Raw genomic sequence first — 24,490 nt, 5'->3', positions numbered from 1 at the left:
GTACTGAAAACATACTAACTATTTTCAAGATACAGAAAAGAGATGTTCGAATAGTAACAAATAGCAGTAACACACTGTAAAGTGCTGTTCAAAAAGTTAGAAATTCTGACAGTTTCGTGTGAATATATTTATCAAAAGATAGTATATATAAGGAAAAGCATTAATCTGTATACCAGAAGCAGCGCAATTCACGACCATGGAACCAAATTCAGACACTGTTTACATCAAAACAGAAGATACAAGTCAAAAACTCAAAATAGTGTGCTATATTATGGTATTAATTTGTACAACAGATCACCACTAAAAATAATGATCCCGACACGTTTAGTCAAAGGCTAAAAAAATATTTCCTAGATAATAGCTATTACACAGCAGATGAATATTTAAAATAACTATAGACTACTGCTCATGAACATTGTACTGCGTAACAAATTTAACTTGGCATGATTAGAAAAGTAGAACTAAGTATAGGAGCTGCATATACTGTAAAGAGCCCTGTTGATTTTATAAGAAATATTGTACAAACATTTGACGACATTCGTGCAATGTATATTGTACTACGGATGAATCAATCAATCAATTTACAGGGTATATCGAATGGAACTCGAATGCTGTATCGAAGTAGTATTCGTCCGTGAACTATCGATTATGTTACTGTTTACATATCGGGTTGTCTTCGGTTTTTGTGTTTCCTAATTTTTTTTTTATCTTCATTTGCATGAAAGGGGGGTATCTGTAGTCATTTGCTATTGAACTGGAAGTATTTATCTAATGGATATATATATAAAAAGGATTAATTAGTGAGGGACTTTTATATATGGGATGGAAATCGAAGGAGTCTACAGAAATAAAACTTTTGAAAATATTAGGTTATTTAAACGCTTAATCGGTGAACTAACGAATGTAAACAGTAATATGGTTCATTCACAAGACTGTATAAAAGTTTTGGTAGGAAACGAAATTCGTTTGGTTCCGTGCTCTGAATTCAGTTTTAAATGAATGTGTTGACCTTTGACGTTTTTCATAAAAATAGCACACAATACAAAGTGCCGACAGGTCGTAGGGTTGGATGTAGTGAAGTAGCATTTTAACCAGTTATGGAATTTTGAGTTCCTTCACTTAAAACATGTGGAATAGATAACCTTCGTAAACCGATTTCGCGGCGATGGATGAACTAATATTCCATGCATCGCAGAGATTAGAAGCCCTTCAGGTAATTAGAAGGAAAAACGACTGCTGGTGCATCACACTATTTAGCATGACCAAGCTGTTCTCTTAAAAAAACATAAATCTGTTTTTCAGATTCGACTCTTGTGCAGCGTCCAGAACTTCCGAAACAGTGTGCAGGTGTATTCTGAACAAATTCAGAATGCAGTAGTGGAAGCATTAAATAGCCCGCGAGGACTTTATGTGCAGGAGGGGCTACATAACACTTGGGCCGCTGTTCTGAGAGTTGGAAACGACGTTAAAAGTGTAGCGAATCGAGAATACATATACGATGTGTATACCCGTGTACTTCGAATCGTACTTTCTGATGGTAAAGAAAATCACACTGTTTACCACTATCAGTTATTTTCACAAATTCGAGTCATGTAATTGAAATTAAATTTCTGTGTGTAATAGTGCTTGCTAATTCTCGTGGCAAACATTTGTCCTAACGTAAGGGGTGTTTTTGAACGCGTTGGTGATGTACAGAGTTCCTGTGGTCGTGTAGAAGCGTAGTATAATAAACAGATGCTAATGGAACAAAATTAAACTGAACGAAATAAATGATGTTTTCCAAACCTTTAACGAAAACCAATTCACCGTATTATACAATGTACCCTATAAAACCACAACATATGTGTAATATGATCATTTTAACTTAAGTTATTGTTAACCTCCCCTGCACCCCCCCTGCCCCCCAAAATAGTTCATATCGCACACACACCTGGCTGTAACAGCTGTTAAGATAAAAAACTTACCTGAAAACTACATTTCCATTCATACTCTGCAAATCACTGTGGAGTTCATGAACTATGATTTAGAGAGTACATTAGTAATGCATACAGTGGACTTAGTTCATTGATTGAGTTTAGTACTGCCATGAACTGTCGTCTCAGTACAGCCATTATTCTACACACACAATCCTGGTCAGACTTCACCATTACAGTCTCTTCCATTGTCCTGCAAAGTCTTTCTACATGTCATGCAGTTTAATTGGCTATTTTTAAAAGGAATCCATCTTTTCACGTGAGACCTTGCTCACCATTTGATGCTGTTAGAGCCTGGATCTATTAACAAGAGTGTTTCTGGTTTCCATTGCGACACCAGTCAAGTCAACCAGTCCATGTCACCCTCCATCTCGAATTTCAATGAAACTTGGCTCTGCCATGCACTTTGTGTGCTTTGGAGAATATTGATTTAGATTTTTCCCATACAGAGATAACTAGGCCTAACCATACCAGATTGTAGTATTTCCTCTCTTTCCATTTTCATTTGCTGACATTTTAAAGTGTGGAAATTTTGACATTTTTAGTTCTACGTGTAGTGATGCGAAATTACTCTTGTAAATGTTTTGAGAATAAATTAAAGATTTTTCAGTCTATGTGAAATTTCTTGGTTGTGTGTTCTATAAAGTATAAGGATTGTAAACAAAATTACCTAATACTTGTAAATAAACCGACCAAGGCAGGAAAAATAATATACATATACTTACGTTGTTGTATTTTACTATGTGAAAAACATTGTTCAGCATTATACTGTACGTCACATAAAGGGAAAGGTTTAACTCCCAAAAATCTTTTTTCCAAAATAGCCCTCAAAGCATGTGCTGTCATGTGAGAAAATAAAATTAATGGTGGTGTTCTTTTATGGTATTGTTGCTACTATACCAGTTCTGAAAATTTTAGGGCACTTTGTTTGTCTCACAGACTCAGTTATTGCTGAGATAATACTAGAAGTAATTTTTTAAAACATTTTTGATGTCAGTGTTGTTATACATCTCTGCACTCCATTTGTCATCATCTTATTTACACTTGAAAAGACACCATTCATTGTAGAGTACATTGTGCTTGATTAATATTTCCTTATGTTCCATTTGTAATGTCACAAGGGGGGAAAAGCTCTCCTGTTGGCTGGCTGGATGCCCTTCCTGCCGCCGCCCCAAACCCCCCGGGATGGAGTTAGTGTACCCCAGCTCTCTGCGTCTAGTGTAAGTCATGGAATAGTGCGAACGTCTTCACATGTGTGCGTGTCGTGTAACTTGAGGCGGAACGTGGGGACCAGCCCGGTATGGACCTAGTGGGATGTGGAAAACTGCCTAAAAACCACATCCAGGTTGGGCGGCATACTGGCCCTCCTCGGTAAACCGCCGGGCAGATTCGATCCAGGGCCGGTGCGCCTAGTCCAGGAAGCAGCGCATTAGGGCTCTCGGCTACGCTGGTGTGTGGTGGGGGTAGAAGCCTTTGCTAAATACAAAAAGATGTATATGAGAAGAATATCTTGAAAGTGTGTACAATGTAGAAGAGCTGCCACAACAGATAAAGGAGGTAGAGGAGGTTAATGTGCAAGAAAGAGATGATCCAGTAGTATGGTCAGAGTATGATCTATCGTTGAATGATTTGATTTGAAATGTGTCATACAGAGTGCATGGAAAGCCTTAAGAATCATTGAATTTAGTGAAGTGTGTATGAAGTGGGTTATTTCATCTGGGAGTGTATGAAATTAACCAGAAAACCAATGGCATCACATTACTGAGGAAGAAACAAATGAATAAATGTGAAAACTGTTGTTCAGTCAGCCTAATGCTAAATGCTTAAAAACTGACAAGAATGATAGAGGATTGTAATGAAAATTGGTGTTTCACTGGGTGAAGATTAGTTGTGTCTGAGAAATTACTAGGAAATCAGCTGTGACCTAGCATTTAGTAATGAAGGAAAAAATTGGGGTTAGCTCTTATAGTGTCAGCAGCTCTTGTGTAGCATGCTGATTTTGGCAGTTCATAGATGCTGATTATAGCAAATCAGTTGATAGTACACATAGGCAGTGAGAATCTTGAATGTAATGATTTATTTAGGCAGGAGATATGAACTGATTACATTTGTTTTTGATAGGGAGAGCACCATAACTTTCAATAATCTGGTAACTACAACTTTTAAGGTTGCTTACTGATTGTCACCTTTCTTTGATGACTGGAAAGAGCTGGATGTGCTGATAGACTAGTCTGTAGTGAAGCCAGAGGCCTAAGTTATGTTGGAATGTAAGAGTTTGGTTCTGAGATGACAAAGCTAACAAACGTGAATGGGAAAAAGTTATATGTGCTGACATACTGATCTGAAGCATAGCCCAGGGCCTAGTTTAGATTGGAATGGGATAAGTTATTTGTGAGTTGATGAAACTAATAAATCTAACAAGAAAATATGATTGCCGTAATAGACTGATGTGTAGCATAGCCTGACATATATGTTCGTCATTGCAATAACATACTTGGATGTCTCATTTCTGATTTTACTGAAAATTCCAATGATATTTTTAAATCTAACCTAACAGAAAAACATTCCAACAAACTTTAATTTCAGACTATAGACAATTACAAACAAGAATGTCCTTGGCTGCTGTATGCTTTGTCACGTTGACTTCCTGTGGTTCATCACACATTCCGTTACCAACAGTACCTTGCAACAGAAAAGTTGCTGACACCATATAAACACCTTTACCGAAGAATGAATAGAATTAAAGATAATCTTCATGGCATTTGTGCATTTAAAGAAAGTCAATGTATGGTGGAACAACCTGTTTTAAGTGGGTATACAGTACATAGACAGTTGAGAAACTATGGTTTGTAGATAAACTACAATGAGAAGTGGGGAATTTGTTTCAAATGGGGGGGGGGGGGGCGGAGACAATAAATAAACTACAACAAATAAGAGAGACTTCAGGAATTGTGGATGCTTGTAGCCATTAGTTGTGCAAGTATTATTGTACCAGGTGCAGAAAGATAATCCCGAATGTTTCATCAGTAACACCCATATCTGTTCCTTCCTCTCCTGAGTAACTCTTATGAGCCCCACTGTAACACATTTCACTGAATGCTTCATGCAGATCTTAGTGTACTTCGCAAAGAGTGATACATTCATCACACAACCATGAGAACCATTCCCAGAGATATACTCGATGCCATCATCAAATGTTTGATATAGGTTGCAAACCAAACTGTCACCTGCATCACAACTGGTGTTACATTATTCTATTAAACAAGGTTGTCTTTTATTTGGAAGGAACAAGGTGCAATTCCTTATCCAGTCACCCAGATTTAGGTTTTCTGTACTATCCGTAAATCACCCAAGAAATGCGTTCGGGAGAACAGCGGTTCAATCCTGCGTCTGGCGATGCTGATTTAGGTTTTCCATGATTTCCCTAAATCGCTTCAGGCAAATGCCTGGAAGGTTCCTTCGACAGGGCACAGCTGACTTCCTTCCCCATCCTTCCCTAATCCGATGGGACCAATGACCTTGCTGTTTGGTCTCTCCCACCAAATCAACCCAACTCACCCAAGAAAATGTCAGGATTGTCCTTTGGAAAATGACATTGTTGATTTTCTTCCCCAATCTGTGTTCCATTTCTGATGATCTCATTATCAACAGGACATTAAACCTTAATCTTTTTTTTATATTTTACTAAGATTTTTTCTAAGGATTCTAAACTACAGGTGACATCTCTGAGCAATGCATTTGGCTTAAAATTGCTAGCTATCCAGTGCTCATCGGCCAAAGCGCGCTGACATTTACCTTCTGTAAGGATGTGGAAGGTTTAATTGTAATCCAGTCATTTGCTCTTGCCCTAACATGCAGACTGAAGGAAACTACAAATATTTTTGGGTTAAGAAAGACTCGCTGAAAATCAAAAGAAAAAACAAAAGAAAGAAAAAACTTACTAGTTTTTCAGAGTAATCGTTTTTGAACTAGAGAGGAAAAAAAATGCTCACAGAGGCATGTCTATCTCCTTACATAGTGTCATATGGACAAACGGTGCCAGTGTTGCCTTTCAGCAGGTTAAATAGATTATTGTGGGAATTGTGTTGAGATCAGTAGAGGAAGAGGGATTGGCAGTGGGTGGCTAACAGCTCAGAAGGGGGCAGCTGGCTTGCCAGCTAGAAGGGGGGATGCACAGTTGTCAGAGCCGTTGTGGAGCAGTGCATGCTGAAGGTAGTGTGAAGTTGGAGGTATGAGAGATTGAAGCCACAATGATTACTCGACCGAAAGATGTTTTGCAAGGATAGCTCCCATCTGTGTAGTTCAGAGAATCTGGTGTTGCAGGGAAGTTTCCAGGTGACCTCTGTTGTGAAGCAGCCTTTGAAATTGAGCATGTTATGCTCATCTGCTTGTTGTGATCAACTTTGTTCTTGGCAATAGGATGGCAGTAGCCATTCATTCCAGTGGACAGCTAGTTGGTAGTCATAATGACATAGAAAGTTGTGCAGTGTTTGCAGCAGAGTTGGTGTATGACATGGCTGCTCTCACAGGTGGTCCGGTCTTTGATGGGGTAGAATAAGCCTGTGACAGGACTGGAGTAGGAAGCACTGGATGGGTGGTTTGGGTAGGTCTTCCCTCTGGGTCTTCCACAGGGATACAATCCCTGCGGGTGCAGTGTAGGGATGGACTAGGATGTTGTTTGGGTTGGGTGGGCAATGTAAAACCACCTTAGGAGGCATGGGAAGGATCTCAGATAGGGTGTTCCTCATTTCAGGGCATGGTAGATAACAAAAGTGCCAACAAAGGATATGGTTCAGTTGTTTCAGTTCAGTGTGATATTGGAGAGGGGGGGGTTCAGGGAGGAAAACATTTTATCGTGCATTTATTCAATGTGAAGTTTTGATGTTGTTGACTAAAGCAGTTCCTGTTTTAGACCAGTTCTAGTTAATCAATGTCTTGTATCTCTTTAATATTTGCCATGCACCTGGCACCTGGTTTCTCAGGGACAGACTGAAAATAAAAGTTTGACAAGTATTAATCTTCTACATTGATAAATCATGAAACCCAATGCTACAACCAGTGTTGTTTGCCAGTACACTAGTCTTTGTTGTAACTTTGGCAGTCTGTAGTTGTCCTCTTCATAATTCCCTTCTACACCAGCCTTTGTATCCCATGCATAGACCTAACCATTTTGGAGCATTGTGGTATCATGTCACATATTCTTTTCTTGTGCGCTCTTCTTGCACTTTTTTCCTCTGTCTTCTCCCTTTTTTTATACTCTTTTGTCTTCATTTTGTATACTTTTTTAGTGTAAATTTTAGCGCAATTTATTCCTTCTTGTCACTACAAACTTTTTCATTTTTTGACCTGTTTTTCGGCTTAACCTTAGTTCCTCTTGAATCATATTATAGAAATCATATCCTTAAGAAATGAGGATTCTTCTGATTACAATAGTGTTTCCAACTGTATTGAAATCTTGCATTGATTTGAGAAGATGCCTTTTGAAACATTTGATGATTTTCTTATACATATAAAAATGGAGTAGTTCGAGGGCACCCATTCAGTGGTTGTATGGGGGGGGGGGGAGGTTGAACTTTTGGTAGGGAGTATTTTTAACTATTTGGATGATGAGTGGTGATTTTTTTTTTAAAGACACCATGAAAATGTTCCAGTTCCAACCCTGTTAAAATTGACTTTTAAATCACTTTCTTGAAAGACAAACACGTGACTACACTATATTTTTCCTTGTCCTGAGAGCTGGGGGAGGGGGTGGGTGCACCCTTTGGCTCCAGATGTGGAAGCTGTTGAAGCAGTTACACTCGTTTATAAAAATGGAGGGATCTGCTGCAATGTATAGCGTAAGTAAAATGTAAAAGGCCTTGTATATAAAGTAAGAGAATTTACTTTATATACATGGTATTTTACATTTTTCTTACACTGCAGGAAAATCCTGAATATTCTGTTATATCATAGGACAGATGGGTGAAATATGAACAAAAAATGGTTGCTGCCATCTGACAATGGACTCAGGCCTGAAACTAGTTATGATGACATAAGTCATTCATTAAAAGAGTTTTGCTGATTGCAGTTTTTTACTAGTGATCTCTGAGAAATCTCATTTCTGCAACCTGAGTTATAAACTCTTGTTTATAAATGACCCATGACTCACTTCCATACAGTAACGGAAGAAGCAGCCAAGGCCTATAGAATTTCAACTGTTTCTCTTCCCATGTTTTGTTTTTCAGGCTTCTATTTAATATCACAGATGTGTCTGAGAAATTTGCTAGTTTCTTTTCTGTATCTTACTTATCTTAATTTTATTATGTGTAATACTATACGGAGGGTGACGGAGTCCAGCAAGACAACAAGCTGAACTGAAGTCAATAAACAGATAAACTAACCAAGAAGCTCAGTTTGGAATTGTGTACATTTTCAAAAGTCTCTCTTATGAATTATTGTTTTGAGAAATGAAAACTAAGCAGTAAGAACTCAGGGTAAAGTAGGTAACTGCACATCTTGCAGTTGCCTTTTTAAAAATATAGGAATTCTTACACTGGCTTCCCAGTGTATTTACTCTATAATGGCATTTGTTGCTAATTATGAACAACAGTACAGATCCACAATAAAATATACTGTTTAGTGTCCTCACCTACAAATCACCCACAGTAAAATATAGAAAAATAATTTCCATATAGGTTTTTTTTTCCCAGACTGAGGTTCTTGATTCTAGTAGAAAGAGTCTTCAATTAGTTCCTGTCATACATAAAACAAGAACCTATGAATCCATGTAAAATGAAATAAAAATATACATTTGTAGTGACTGACTTTAAAATGTCATATTATATACATCCAAGGAGTGAGCATTTTTGTTAGTATTGAGTCAAGTATCAATTTTCATTGCAAGCAACATAGATAACTGTTTTTATATGATAAATATTAATGTCACCATGAAGATATTAAGGTATCAATATGTGACAATCATTAGCTATATAATATAAGTGAGGAAGCAGCACCTTTCTTCAAAGTAGAGCTTTCCTGTTAGTTTTATTGTGTTATGTGTAATCTGAGAAACTCCAAATAACTTAGGCAGTATTACCAAAAAATTGCATTTTTTTCTGTTCTGTAGTGTCTGAGATTTTGTTCCCACTGTACCTTTTGTTACATAGTTACATGTTATCACCCTTTCCAAACCTTTACTCCATGTACTGTCTTACATTTTCTTTCTAGTACTATGAGAGTATTCACTGATCCAAAACATTTAAGCTTTGTTGCCATATTTCTGTTGTTGTACACTTGTACCAAGTCTGTTTTCCAAAGATACACAGTTGTCTATCTTTATTATCCCTTTTTCTCTGCAGCATATGACTTGAATGTGTATTATAGCTGCCTATTCTTTGTGGTTGGAGGAGCTCTTGGCTTTACTATTGGACTATCATGGAGGAGGACACCACAATCTTCTCAGAGGATGAAGGCAATAGGCTGCAGTTATTATGGGGGAATAGATGTAAGTTTTTTTTTTAATATTCTGTATTTACTAACTTAATTTTTTTGAGTGCAATGTCTGTGTAAAACTTAATGTAAACAGCTTTATTCACTTTTGGGCATTTTTATGGGACCAGTACCATCCACTAAATAATTAGGTAAATGACAATAAAAATAAAAAGTGCAACAGTTGTGTAAATGACAGTATTAATTTTTAGAAAAATATTGTTACAGATGGATGCTGAAAATTATGTGGACCGATAAGATAAGAAATGAAAAGATTCTGCACAGAATTGACTAGAAATGTAATATATGTTGTTTTTTTTAATTTATTTTTTACCTGTGGACTCTAACTGACAATTTCAATTGGAGACTATCAGGTGCCTCATTCAATTTTATAAGCAGACCGACCCAGACATGTAAAATAAATGTGCGATATAAAAGGATCACATTTACAGGCACATATATAATCTATATATGCATGTTAAATATTCTCTACCATAATCTAACAACTGACATTCTCTGTGAGACATATATTTAAGTATTTCAGTTTAAAATAACTACTTTTTTATTTTCATTTATTTGTTGTGAATTTTGGCATGAAGGCCATTCAGCCACCTCTCATTGTTTTGGAGATTTGCAGAGTAGTACAATTGGTTGATTTGACATGGAATGATCCTATGGGGAAAAAAGGTAAATTAGTGACATGCTATGGCTTGCACACACGTTATTCAACTGTTAAACGTCATTACAGGTATTTGGATGTAGGTTATGACATGTTCGATATGCCTGCGATCATTGGCGATGACGTGGTACAGACGAATAGCAAAATTCTGCATGACCTGATGAAGTGTCAAAACATCGATGCTGTCAATGATCTCTTGAATGGCTGTTTTCTGCTCAGCAATGGTTTTCAGGTTATTGCTGTACATTTGTCTTTCATATAGCCCCACAAAAAGGACTCGCATGTGGTCATATCCGGAGAATATGGCGGCCAATCGAGGTCCATGACAGTGGCCTCTGGGTACCCCAGAGCCAGAATGCGCTCCCCAAAGTGCTCCTCCAGGACATCAAACACTCTCTTGGTTTGATGGGGTTGAGCTCCATTTTTCATGAACCACATCTTGTCGAAATCAGGGTCACGTTGAACAATGGGGGTGAAGTTATCTTCCAAAATCTTCACGTACTGTTTGATAGTCTCCGTGCCATCAAGGATTAACGCACTGATTATTCCATGACTGGACATTGCACCCCACACCCGTCGAGGGTGAAGAGACTTCCCAATTGCGAAATGCGGATTCACAGTCCCCTAAATGTGCCAATTTTGCTTATTGATGAACCCAGACAAATGAAAGTGAGCTTTATCGCTAAACCAAACCATACAGTGCATACTAATTCCCATTGTGTCCCATGGGCAACCATGCAGTTTTAATGTCCTAACACAAACTGTTCAGAAGTTATGACAGTTTTATTTCATATAGTTGAATAATTCTCAACCTATATATGTGCGTATATCACCACCAATTTGTAGCTTTTAGCACCATAGTTCCCATGTCTGTTGTGTAAACAGGAAACTGGATAGGGCTTTATGTTGTTCCCTTTGGAAGTCCAACAGTGTCATGCCTTAGGCCTACAGTTTTATTTGTTTCACATAAGTAGACAGATGTTCTAGTGAAAAATATGCTGATACCATAAAGAAAATTTTACGGTTGTCCTATCTCTCTAATTCTTTGCTGTAATAAGGAAATGATAACAAGTCAAGTAGGAAGAAAAGAGTCCTGCTGTTAGATATCGGTCATGGGAGGGGTGTTTGCCAAATGCTGCTGGAAAAGCTATGCCTAGAATACCAGGTCACAAGTATTGTGAAAACCAATACCCAGCTTAGTCAATTGACGGAGAATATAGGAGCATTGTGCAGAGATTTTGATGAAGAGGATCAGGCACTCATAGTAGGAGGAACAGGAAACAGCCTGCCTAGCTACTGAGAAGTGTTAAAGGCGACCTGGATGAAATAGCAACAGCAGCAGAAATGCATGTGGTGTTTTTGGAGATTTTACAGTGCCTTGACCAGTCCTAGGTTAATACGGCTGTCAACCATCTAAACAGAGAGCTGAGTGGATTGCGATTGATTGAAAGATGAGATTCGTTTGAGGGTTGACTGAAAAGTAATGCCTCTACCTTCATAACTCTTCAAAAATTGGCAGCATTAGTATGTGGCAGGTACTGACTTTTTCTGTAGCCTCTTCTCTACAGCTTCAGTTGGCGGGAAGCCTTAGCATTGAATGGTTGTGTTGTTACAGTGTAAAGTATGGAGCCCTGCATAGACGGTTGGTCAATGCGATTTAAGCAATGTGCCGTCATTGAATTTTTGACAGCAGATGATGTCACTCCAAAGGAGATTCATCAGAGAATGAAAGCAGTTTATGGTGATTGTGTTGATGTGAGTACTGTGCATCATTGGGGGAGTAAGTTTAAAGATGCTGAGGTGGGAACATCTGACCTGCATGACAAACAAAGAGTTGGACATCCTGTGACAGCAACCACTGAGTTTCACAAGCAAAATGTTGATAAATTGATTCAGGATTATCGCTGTATCACTCAGAGAGAAATTGCAAGCACAATTGGCATTTCACAAGAACATGTGGGTCACATTATTGCTTTGCTTGGGCTATTGGAAGATCTATGCACGATGGGTACTCCGGATGCTGACTCCTGAAATGAAAGCGCACAGACTTGAAATTTGCCAGGAACTCCTTTTGCATTATGAGAATGAAGGTGACTCCTTTCTCCATTCAATTGTGACAGGAGATGAGGACATCATTATGCTTCTGATGAAGATGTTGAGAGAACTGTGAGATTGTGGTTGCGGGAACAGAATTTCGACTTCTTCCGTGACAACTACAGAAAACTTGTTAATCATTGGCAGAAATGTATCCAATTGGCTGGTGATTATATGGAAAAGTGAATATTGGTAATCGAAGATCGCATTCTAAGGATTATTTCTGTGTTTGATTTATTAAAATATTCCCATCCAAACCCAATTAAGGCATTACTTTTTATTCAGTCCTCATATATGCCTTGAAGATGTGAAAAATTTTGCAATGATAGATGGTGTGTGCTTCTTTGGATACTGTGTAACTACAGGGCTGGAGAAGTTAAATATTGGACTATAGATTTTTGTGTGGAGTTAACATGGAAAAAGGAGCACCAAGTCAAAAATAATGAAACAAAGAATTTTTTTGTGTAGATCATAACCTAAAAGCATGTGCTCAAATGTTGTTACTGTAGAACACTTTTCTGGTAATTGTAACAGTCTACAGACCCTCTGTAGGAGCCTTTCAGCTATTTATGAGAGATGTAGAAGCATTATTGAGTTACACGTCAGGAAAGAAGAATCAGTTAGTAGGTTTTGGAGATTCCCGTATAGATTTCTTAAAAGATACGAATAGGATAAGTGAACTGAAAACATTATTTAGGTGTTTCAGAGTAACTTCAACAGTGAATTGTCCAATTTGTATGCAGCAAGATAGTAGGACCCTGATTGATAACACTTTCGAAGACAGTGCTCAGGCTGAAGCAATTATTGTGTACGAAATTGTTAATGGATTATCTGATCATGAAGCACAATTAATGGAAATAAACAATATAGCACCTTGCAGCCCTGAGGCAGGTTCATGCAAATCAGTGGGTCTTGTTATTGTGTACAGGATTCAGTATTTTAGGAGCAAGTGGTATGGAATATGATTTATATACAAAGGTTGCCAAGAGAATAATGCACTGCATTTTTTTTCTTAGCTGAAAACAATGCTATGAGTGCGAAATGTTACATGTGTATTATTTGAAGTCTATTGAATGAGGGTGCCAAGTATCTGTATCTTCCGACAGATAGGACAATTTGAAAATGGCATCTGTTGGTGATGTATGTTACAAGCAATGTGCCGTCATTGAATTTCTCACTGCAGGGAGGAAAAAAACAACTGTGGGAAATATTCACAAACACTTGTGCGAAGTCTATGGAGCACCTGCTGTCAACAAAAGTAGAGTTAGTCGCTGGGCTTGGAATGGAGGTTGAGGTCATGAGAAGGTAGTTTGGTGGAGCTCCATGACTTGCAGCGGTTGGGGAGACCATCCACGGCTGTCACATCTGGCATGCTGCAGCGAGCTTCCACTTGTTTGGGCCATTAAAGGATGCCATTCATGGAAGACATTTTGAGGATGATGAGGAGGTGATTCACAAAGTGAAGCAATGGCTCTGCCACCAGGACAAGGATTGGTACCGCCCGTGCTGGAGGAAAGCGATAGAACAGGATGGAGATTGCGTGGAAAAATAGGGTGTGTGGATAAAGCACCATTCCTTCATGTGTGTATTTCTCATTATGTTCAATAAAGAACTGTTGAAGAAAAAAATGCGGTGCATTACTTTCTGGGCAACCCACATAGTAAGAGATGCTAATGTCGTATTTTCATAATGTGTCAATATTTGAAAGTTGCTTTCCTAAAAAGTTCCAGAAAACCTGTTAAAAGTAATTTATGTATAACTAATGGAATTAATCCTCGTGTAAGCTGAGCTGCTACTTTTCAATCAAGCAGGTCCTCAGTTTGCCTCCCAAGAGCTGAGTGCATCCCACTTGCCAACAGTGCTCGGCAGACCGGATGGTCACCCATCCAAGTGCTAGCCAGCCTGACAGCGCTTAACTTCGGTGATCTGATGGGAACCGGTGTCACCACTGCGGCAATGCCATTGACAATTGTTTTCTAAATGTAGCAGCAGAAACAAGATTAAATGGTTCAGCTGAAGAAGCTAGAGAATGCATTAAAAAGGTCATTCCACAAAAACTATCAGCAGCTAAAAGGAGCACCAACACCCTACACTGAAATTAATAGAAAAAAATCAAAGCTTTATACACAACATGCTTGAACAAACAGTTGCAAAAAGCTGTGCTGAATAATTTAAACAATATTGCAAGGCTAGGGAATGTTAGGGTCTGGGGAGAAATCACAAAGGGTGCCGTAGAAGGTTTAATTTTTCTTCCACTCCCTTATGTATGTGAATATCCTTCCACACAACATCCAGCAAGTGGGATTGGTACTTTTTACAGATGGTATTTGAGTTATAATAAATCCCATAAGAGAGAAAGCAACAGAAGTGGCCCTAATGATGGTTCTCTGAAAATGGACTCTCCTTAAATTTTGAGAAAACACACTGTATTCAGTTCTGTGCAAGTCATACCAACAACTGATGTAGCACATGAACAGAAGCCAATGGATAGGGTAGAGTGCTCCAATTTTTTGTGTGTACATATTGATGAAAACTTGAACTGGAAAAATCATATTACAGAGCTTTTCAAGCACCTAAGTTCAGCTAGTTTTGCCTTTTGTGTAGTTGCTAGTCTTGGAAATAAATGAATTAACTTACCAACATATTTTTCATAATTTTACTCACAAGGAGAGGATGCCTACTCATTATCTCCGAATTCATCCAAATTCATGATATATGTAGGGCATGGTGAGACTTGAAAGTGTTCTAAGTGGGAACTTCAGGTGGCCAAGCATTTAGGAAATAAAAGGAATTTTGTATGGATCTATCACCATGTGCACCTTATCAATTGTCCCTGTGACAATGTGGTTATGAAGCAGTGTGTGGCTCAGGGGTAAGAGAATGGTTTCGTATTGAAAGTGTCACGGGTTCGATTCCGCCCATCGGCAAATATTTTTGTGCTCCTTCTTCAAAATCCGGTAAGCTGATAACAGACTTCTACAAAAAATATTTAACTCATGTGATGAAGCCCTTTGTGCAAGAGAATAAATATCTTCTGTTGATTGACTCAGGGGGAGGACAAACAAATCCACATATATGCGACAAACTGTTCCAAGATGAAGATGGATTACCAATGTGCAGTATCAAAATAATTACCCCCAAATGTATGCCGCTAGTGCAACCCTGCAATGTATATTTTTATCGTCAGGTAAAAAATCTAATAAAAAAATGTCAAAACACCACTTACCTCATCGAGAAAGAAGAAGAAATCACTTCCCAAGAAGCTTGCATCAAACTACATTCCAATATACATCATTAGCTATCCTCGCAAGTATTCAGCGACATGCTGCATTACGCGTGGTTCGCTGCTGGGCTATGCGATGAAAGAAGCTGTTTTCATAATGTCAATCAAGTTTGTTTTTCTGTGGAGACATTAAAAAAACCATGTCACTGCAAAAATGCGGCATTTATAATGTGCACAAGATGCGGTCAGAATTATTGCTTCCCGTTTCTTTGATGAATATCGCCCCGGTACAAGTAATTAATCAATTGCAAAAGAATGGAAGTATTGATTTACATACACAATGTTCCTGTGTACACATTAACTGCAATCCCCTTTTAAATGCCTGCAGTCCTGCATTACATCCTATGACTATACCTTTTGTGCTTACATACATTAATAAAATTACCTATTTGATGTTGCAGTTAATTGTGATGTCAGCCTGCGACCCTTTTATTGCAAATCCAATCTCTTACTGCTGAGCCAAATACTGCTTCCTAAACAAACTGTCACAGGGACAATTGATAAGGTGCTCATGGTGATAGATCTAAATCAAAATTCCTTTTATTTCCTAAATGCTTGGCCATATGGAGTTTCCACTTGGTGCACTTTCTTGTCTCACCACGCCCTACATGTACCATAAATTTGGATGAATTTGGTGATGACAAGTAGGCGTCCTCTCCTTGTCAGTACGTCTTATGGAATATTTTTGTTAAAAAGAAAGTATTGATTGCATAAAAGCGAGCAATAAGAACAAAATGTGATGTTCACCCATAGTTGTCATGTAGGTACCTCTTCAAAAGGTTAGGCATTTTAACTGCACCATCAAAATGCATATATTCACTAATGAAATTTGTAATAAAAATCCATCACAATTTGAGAAGAACAGTTATGTCCATATATACAATACTAGAGGGAAAAATTACCTTTATTACCCACTGTTAAAACTGTCAGTAGCTCAGAAGGGAGTTCACTTACGCTGCAACAAAAATGTTTTAGGATGGAGAACTCCTATTCCATGGACGAATTTCTATTTAAAAACTGATATCCTGTAATATAAAAGGAAAAAAGGCCTGGTTTTTAAGTCTAAATGCATGAGTAAGACTGAAAATAATGCATTCGTTAATGTTAACACTGATCATTTGTATATATATCGTGTAAACAGACTCATTCCACATCATTTCAATAAAAGCCTCTTTCAAATGATCTATGAACATGTAACTAGCTAACTACTGCAAATAGGACTCATCATCTTTGAAAAATGATATTGTAGAAAAGTGATATTAAGGTACAAATGTCAGGCAAACAGCAGCTATGTAAAATGACTGAAGAGGCAGCAACTTTTTTCAAAGTGGCAGCTTCCCTTCAGATTTTCTTGATCAAATTTGACTGTCATAAGTATGAATAGCATTAAGGAGTATAATGATAGTTTGGGTTAATGCAACATACAAATTAAGTTTTTGTGATTTTCTTGTCTTTTCTTCATATATTCCTGGACGCATTCCACATTAATGAAGGTTTTCCGCCTTGATGGGATCTAAGGAACACCTTGAGTGCATGTACAAATGACTGAACACTGCCACTGTGAACCTTTGCTGACCTCCATAGATGCTGAATGAAATTACAATGAAATCCAGACCAATAGCTGCTTACTGGCGTTGGTAAATATCAACAGGGACAGTTGAAAATGTGTGCCCCAACTGGGACTCGAACGTGGGATCACCTGCTTACATGGTAGACGCTCTATCTGACTGAGCCATCGAGGACACAGAGGGTGGTGCGACTGCAGGGACTTGTCTCTGGCATGCTCCCCATGAGACCCACATTTCCAACTTACTGTCCACATGCTATATTTGTAGTGCCCCTGCCCACTATACTCATTACTCGCGGCAGTCAGTCTACTAATTCCTGTAAGAGTTTGAACAATGCCCAAAAGAATAGATACCGTTGGTGATCTTGCAGCTCTCGAAGAATGAACTTACAATGAAATCCAGACCATTAGCTGCATACAGGCGGTGGATATCACTGTAATTTCATTCTTCAAGAGCTGTAAGATCATCAATGGTATCTGTTCTTTCGGACTGTATGAAAGAACAGATACCATCTTCATATATTCATATCCATAGATGCTTGTTGAACTGTGTAAGGTTTTGCAGAAGCCATTGTGGATAGCTAGATCAACTTCATGGAGAGGTGTTGTGCACCTTATGCTGGTATGTGAGAGCATCTCACTTTGCACTGTGTGCTTTGTTTTTGGCCAGTAGAATATCACCAGCTACTGCCCACAGTTGGTTGCCAATATGCCCAATATTCACATTACTGTGCCACAGGTTTCAGTGGTGTTATGGTGCCTTTTAGAGCACACATTATCCCCATAGCTCATATTATTTCCTGGATCTCAAAAATGCATTAATATGTGGATATGAATGTGCTAATATATTATTATCTCAGATAATGCATAATGCTTCAGTGAGAAATAGGCTTTGTAATCCGTACTGAGTGTCGATCAGTTACTTAGCAGTTCTCTGGGTAGAAACGTATTGGTGGATGCATATCTTTACATAGCCATTTCTGGTTGTTTATTTTGATGGTTGATTTACTCTTTTATTGTGCATTTCATCTGTTGTTTGTTACTACAACTATAGAGGTTTCTCCAGCAAGGTTTGACTTTTAGAAGAAAGTTCTTTCTTTTACTGTAAGTGTTACAAAATTTGTTAATGTGAGTGAAAAGTCATAGGCCTAACAATTTTGTTTGATTTCTTGTGTTATTGCATTTTATGTATTGTTCCCAGGCTGTTCAGCTGCTTGATGATGTGCCTATCCCATCTGTAAAGAAACCTGATGAACTTTTGATACAAGTGAAGGCAGCTTCTTTAGATCCTGTTGATATTCTTATATGTTCTGGCTATGGAAGAGTGCTGCGTAGACTACTCCACAGGTATAATAGTGTAAGTGAAGTGCTTCAGTGTATTTATTTTAGAATGCGGGTCCAAAATGTGATAGAACTCCTTTTTGCTTTTACATTGAATATACTGCAAGACTGGCCTCTTTTGTACCTCAGGTTTGATCGAGAATCTCTCGTTACATGCCTGGAAAAGAACACAGATCATTTTAAGCTACTAATAGCAGATAAACAGCAGCTCTATAGTACAGCTAAGAAGTAAGTTCATTGCTACCCAGTTGGCAGGCAATTGTTTTAATGGAGAAACTGAAACCAAAAAAGTGAAAAAAAAAAAAACTGATGTGACACCTCACGGAGCTCAACATTCATTTTCTGCATACAGGCTTGGCAACCCCAGGTTCCAAGAGCTGGGGATTAACCATGACCAGTCTTCTGTAACTATAAGCTCTGGAGATGCTTCTGCAACCACTGTGTGGTGTGGTAGTGGAAGGTTGTGTGTGACAGAGAACGGGGATTTGGCTTCACCACCTGGATCACACCGCTTGGATCACAGAGTTGGTAGAAACCTGAGGGGTCTATGTTCCGCGTACCAATGAGATGCATGGCTGTTGAGGTAGAACAGTCATTAGCAAGCGACCTTTGGGGAACCTGATTCACCGTACCACAGTTATAAAAGCCTTACCTAGGGAGGGTGGATGAGTGATTTCCTAGCAACTCACAATATCAAAATGGCTCACAATAACAATAAGCTTCAAACTCTCAGCAGAAGGGGTGATCCACTGGAGAGTTTACCTATCCACTCCATAAAGAGATCATGGGTGGACAGCTCACGTGACACATCTATGTCAGTGTTTAACACCATTAATAGAAAAATATCAGTATGTAACAATGTATTCATTGTTGTCAAGTGGGACGAGGGCATATTCAAAAGAATATCCCCATTCTATGTAAAAGAAAGTGTGGAGGCAATTGTTGGAACTCCTGTATTACAAGGTTATAGAATGGTATACTGCTGATAGAGACAATTATGTTCAGTGAAGCACCCAAGTTACTGTAAAGCAAAACACTTGGAGATTATCCTATAATTATTGAAATGACAACACCCCCAATTACAGCTGAACTGTCATATCGCTGGCCGTTGTGGCTGAGCGGTTCTAGGCGCTTCGGTGTGGAACTGCGCGACCACTACAGTCGCAGGTTCAAATCCTGCCTCAGGCATGGATGTGTGTGATGTCCTTAGGTTAGTTAGGTTTAAGTAGTTCTGAGTCTAGGGGACTGATGGCCTGAGAAGTTAAGTCCCATAGTGCTCAGAGCCATTTTAACCATTTGAACTGTCATATCAAGTAGTAAACTTATGTATCTGGTCCCTAATGAACTTTTAGTGGAATGGCAAAGTGAATGTATACTCAAGGTGAGAAATATGTTGAAACAGGTGGATGATGAATTAGGGGAAAAATTGATGGTTCCATACAAACATAATAATGTATATGCACAGTTCATCCACTCAAGAATCGAGTATCTCGATAATTTTTTCCTATTACCAGCATTGGTAGTGGCAAGATTTCAGTCCTGGGGATTGCAAGACTTTCGAGAATGTTTTAATTTCAAGGTTGAAGTCTGATAAAAAATGACAAAATAAATATTTGTTTTGTATGAAATAAATTACAAATTAACATTTTTATGATTTTTTTTTTCCTCTTTTCATGTGCTGTGAAACCTTTTTTCTTGTCAAATTTCATGATTGCAAGTCAAAGGGAAGTATCCTTCCAGGTTTTAATGAATGAGTTTTCAAGTATCAAAATATGTGACAGAAATGCCTGTATCTGATATAAATTTCGATTTGATACACCTACCCATTGCTGAGAAAAGGGGATCATAATAGATGGATGGACAGACAAACTGTCTGATAAAAATGACAACAATTTTTTTATGTGATATAATTACAATAAGTGGTATTCAGACTTTTTCCTTTGGTTGTAGTGTGAAACCTTGCTTCTTTCCAGGTTTCATGATTCTAGGTCAACAGGAAATATCCTGTGGGTTTTTATGCATGAATTTGTAAGTATCAAAACATGACATAAATGGCCATGTCTTTTGATTGCAAACTTTACTTTGTTTCATCACCAAGGAACTGTAGATCTCAATATGTGACATAAATTTCAACTTGATATGTCTGCTCATTTCTGAGAAAAAGGGTTTTGGACAGTCAGACACAGAGACAGACAGACAGATGAACAACAAAGTGATGCTGTAAGGGTTTTGTTTTTACTAATTGAGGTGTGGAACCTAAAACACGTACCTTGATACTCACCTTTAATTCATCCATGTTATCTGAATATGTGAAGGCTGGTTTCTTACTTCTTAGAGTCCATCTATATGTGTCCCCAATCCCATGTGTTGCTTTCAATGCCAGAGATTTGGGCACACAGCTACAGTGTGCAAAGGGAAGCTGATTTGTGCAAGATGTGATTTAGACGTTCATGTCCAGACTTGTCATGCACCTTACCTTTTTCTAGTAATTGTTCCGGTGCAGATCCAGTGTGGTCAAAGGAATATGCTCTTTATGTACAGTAACAGAAGATCCAGGAGGTTCGGGTCACTGGTGGTTACTGTATGTGGAGACAAAAAAAATTTTTGAAGCTATCCATCCTCCAACATTCACATCCTCATTCTATTCCATCACCAGTCAGTCAGTTGCCAAGATACTAGCACATCCACATGTGCTCATAGCTGTACTTACCAAGGCACTGCTGCAGTTATTAGCTTGCTAGACACACTAGTGTTGATTTCCAGGGACCGAGCGAGGTGGCGCAGTGGTTAGCACACTGGACTCGCATTCGGGAGGACGACGGTTCAATCCCGTCTCCGGCCATCCTGATTTAGGTTTTCCGTGATTTCCCTAAATCGTTTCAGGCAAATGCCGGGATGGTTCCTTTGAAAGGGCACGGCCGATTTCCTTCCCAATCCTTCTCTAACCTGAGCTTGTGCTCCGTCTCTAATGACCCCGTTGTCGACGGGACGTTAAACACTCACCACCACCACCACCACCACCACCACCACCATTTCCAGGGAAAAGTTAGGTGCCTTCTGCTCCAAAAAAGAAGTCTGGTCAAAAGACATCTATATCTACTTCTTTACCATTCTCCCCACAGAACGTAAAACCACTGGATGGGAAGGTCAAGTATAAAAAGCACAGTTTCAAGCCCTCTAACCATAGTGCAGCTGGCAGGAAAGACTGTCTGATGGACCTAGACATATATTTGGGCAATCCATCATGCCCATCTATTTCTATTCCCCCCAACCTTTTGAATGCCCCTCGCAGGCTACAGGACTTAGAGAGTGTTAAACCGTTTGGTTAAGATAGCTCCTGTCCTTTAGTGGGATGTGAATGGTTACTGGATGCATTTAGAGAAATTAAAACTAATTGTACAAGAACAATCTGTGTGCACCTGCCTTCAAGGCCACAGATATTCCGATGTTGCCAAGATTTAACCACATCTCCCCTGCTCATTCCTCCTACTTGGTGACATCAATGCAAAACATGTGCTCTGGAGCTCTTCTACTGTCTGTCCCAAGAGTTGGCTATTTGAGAGGCTGTTAATGTACTTAATACTGGGGAAATGATGCACTTCTGCATGGCTACTGGTTCGTTCCCTGCCATAGATCTAGACGTATGCTCTCCAGCCCTCGCAGATACTGTTACGTGGGAAGTAGCCAATGATTTACTCTGCAGTGACCACTTTCCCATCGGGTTTCACCTAGCTGTGACTACCATGCCTGAACAGAGACCACCTAAGTGGATGCTCAGCAGTTCAAACTGGCCTCTATACAGCCGACTGGCTGTATTCCAACACTGACAGTACCCAGCATGGGGTGGCCCATATCACAAATGTGATGTATCACACTGCTGATTCTTCAATTCCTACATCTTCTCACCAGGCTAGAAGAAAAGCCATCCCTTTGTGGAACAAGAAATTCCATTTAGCAATTATGGACAGGTGTGCTGCATTACGTTGGCTTACTAGCAGACCAAGTGGAGACAATCCTGCAGCCTTTCAACAAGCAAAGGCTAAAACTAGTTGAACCATCAAGCGGAGAAAATTTAGTGTGTGGAGAGAATTTGTAACCTCAATTAAATGTTCCACTCCACTAACGAATGTGTGGGAATCAGTATCGAAGATCCCAGGGAACAAAGGTCCAGGTCCAATTTCTGCCATATTAAAGAATGGTGTCCTCCAAACAGCACCTAGGGAAATAATGCAGTGCTGACAGAACACTTTTCTGTTTTGACCTCCACCTGTTACATACATCATCAATTCCAACATGTGGAGAAACAGAGATTTTTGTCTGACAGCTCAGAGACATTTATTCTCACAGCTCGGAGCCATATATCATCCCTTCCTCCATGTGAGAACTACAGTCTGCATTAATCGCTGCAGGTGACAGTGCTCCAGATCTCAATAGAATTCAATATGGCATGTTACGATGCCTAAAAGTGGAGGCAAAAGCAATTCTCCCATGCCTCTTCAATAATGTATGGGCCAAAAGCTGTTATCTGTATCTGTGATGGGAGGTAATTCTAATGCCACTTCTAAAGCCAGGGAAGGACAGGTTATCTCCAGATAGGAGTGTGGTGCTCACTTACTGTATAGGAAAGACCCTTGAGCAGATGATAAACTGACATCTAGAGTGGACGTTTAAGAACAAGGAACTGCTGAGCCATTTGCAATCTGGGTTTCGGAAATACCAGTCCACACTTGACAATCTCCTCCAATTAGAGCATGTGATGCAAGACTAATTCTTATACAAACAGCAGTTCTTTGGCGTATTTTTTGATCTGGAGAAAGCATATGATACCACCTGGAGAGGAAATATCTTCGGTCATCTGGATGAAGGGGGATTTTGTGGGCGTCTCTCCATCTTGCTGCAGTCCTTCCTTGCTGAATGTGAGTTCCAGTTTCTTTTCGAAATTAATTTGCTGACCAAATTTCAAATATCCTTGACACCTTCTGCCCTTCTGTCATATAGATTTACTGCCAAATATTTAAATACACGGCAAAAAAAAAAAAAAAAAAAAAAACTATACAATTTTAGAGGTTTCCAATTCACTCAAGATTTGTTGTTGCAAAAGTGCCTGTACAGAGGGGTGCAGGAAAGTATAGACTCTCTTTGATAGTTGATATCTTTGGAACAAAATGATGTATTGTTGCAGTTTTGCATGGTAGTGTAGTCCATTGTTTTCTGAACAGATTTTGTCATGGGTTTTTTCCAATAGATGACAGTGCAGCAATGAATGAAGTAAGATTGTCATTTGAGCAATGCGAGGCCGTATTAAAGTGGTACTGGAAGTGCGAAAATATGATAAAGGTACAACAGCAATGGTGTAATGTGTATGGAACTCAACCACCAACATGTACAACAATCTATCATATTCGAGATAAACTGAAGCCAATGGTACTGTTCAGGATTTTCATGAGGGAAGGTCTGGCTGACCAAAAAACATCAAGTAGTCCAGATTCCAGCACTGCTGTGTTGCAACATTTTAGTAGGTCAGCTCAAAAATCTCTGAAGCAGACGAAAGATTTTACCCACACCAAGTTGTCACTCTGCCTCACTAACCCAGAGATGAGTCAGATCCTACTGGGATGAAAATCTGACTGGACAATGGATAACTTGAAGAGGAGCTGTTGAGCATGCCAATAGCCACCACAGTAGTACAAGTCAATATGCCAGCAGATGAAGATATTGAAGAAATGTATGTTGAGATAAAATAAATTATTCAGATAGTTAAGGGAGACAAAAATTTAATTGTTATGAGGGTCTGGAATTTGATAGTGCGAAAAGGAAGCGAATTAAAAATTATGGTTGCATATGAATTACGAGAAATGAATAAAAGAGGAAGCGGTCTTGTAGAATTTTGCACAAAGCATTATTTAATCATAGCTAACACTTGGTTTAAGAATCACGAAAGAAAGTTTTATATGTGGAAGAGACCTGGAATCATCGGAAGGTTTCAGATCGATTATATAATGTTAAGACAGAGATTTTGAAGCCAGATTTTAAATTGTTAGACATTTCTAGGGACAGATGTGGACTCTGATCACAGTCACCCACAG

The 24,490-nt window shown here is 38.9% G+C and overlaps 1 protein-coding gene across 4 annotated transcripts in view; it reads left to right on the top strand.

Annotated features, from left to right (window-relative positions):
- The first annotated feature begins 664 nt into the window (after positions 1 to 664).
- LOC124620370 (reticulon-4-interacting protein 1 homolog, mitochondrial-like) overlaps positions 665 to 24,490 on the top strand; it is a 173,190-nt gene continuing 149,364 nt past the window's right edge. For 3 of the 4 annotated variants that reach the window (XR_006980172.1, XR_006980173.1, XM_047147041.1), the window contains exons 1-4: positions 665 to 1,213; positions 1,303 to 1,537; positions 9,311 to 9,456; positions 18,265 to 18,420. Coding sequence is in view for 2 of the 4 variants with exons in the window: in XM_047147041.1 (XP_047002997.1) it covers positions 1,166 to 1,213; positions 1,303 to 1,537; positions 9,311 to 9,456; positions 18,265 to 18,420 (585 nt within the window). In the remaining 2 variants the exon portion in view is untranslated. The remainder of the gene's footprint in view (positions 1,214 to 1,302; positions 1,538 to 9,310; positions 9,457 to 18,264; positions 18,421 to 24,490) is intronic. The other variant, XM_047147040.1, reaches the window with a different exon arrangement.

The sequence above is a fragment of the Schistocerca americana genome, chromosome 6 (assembly GCF_021461395.2).
Source record: "Schistocerca americana isolate TAMUIC-IGC-003095 chromosome 6, iqSchAmer2.1, whole genome shotgun sequence".
Lineage (NCBI taxonomy): Eukaryota > Metazoa > Arthropoda > Insecta > Orthoptera > Acrididae > Schistocerca > Schistocerca americana.
This window is presented reverse-complemented; position numbering and strand designations above follow the sequence as displayed.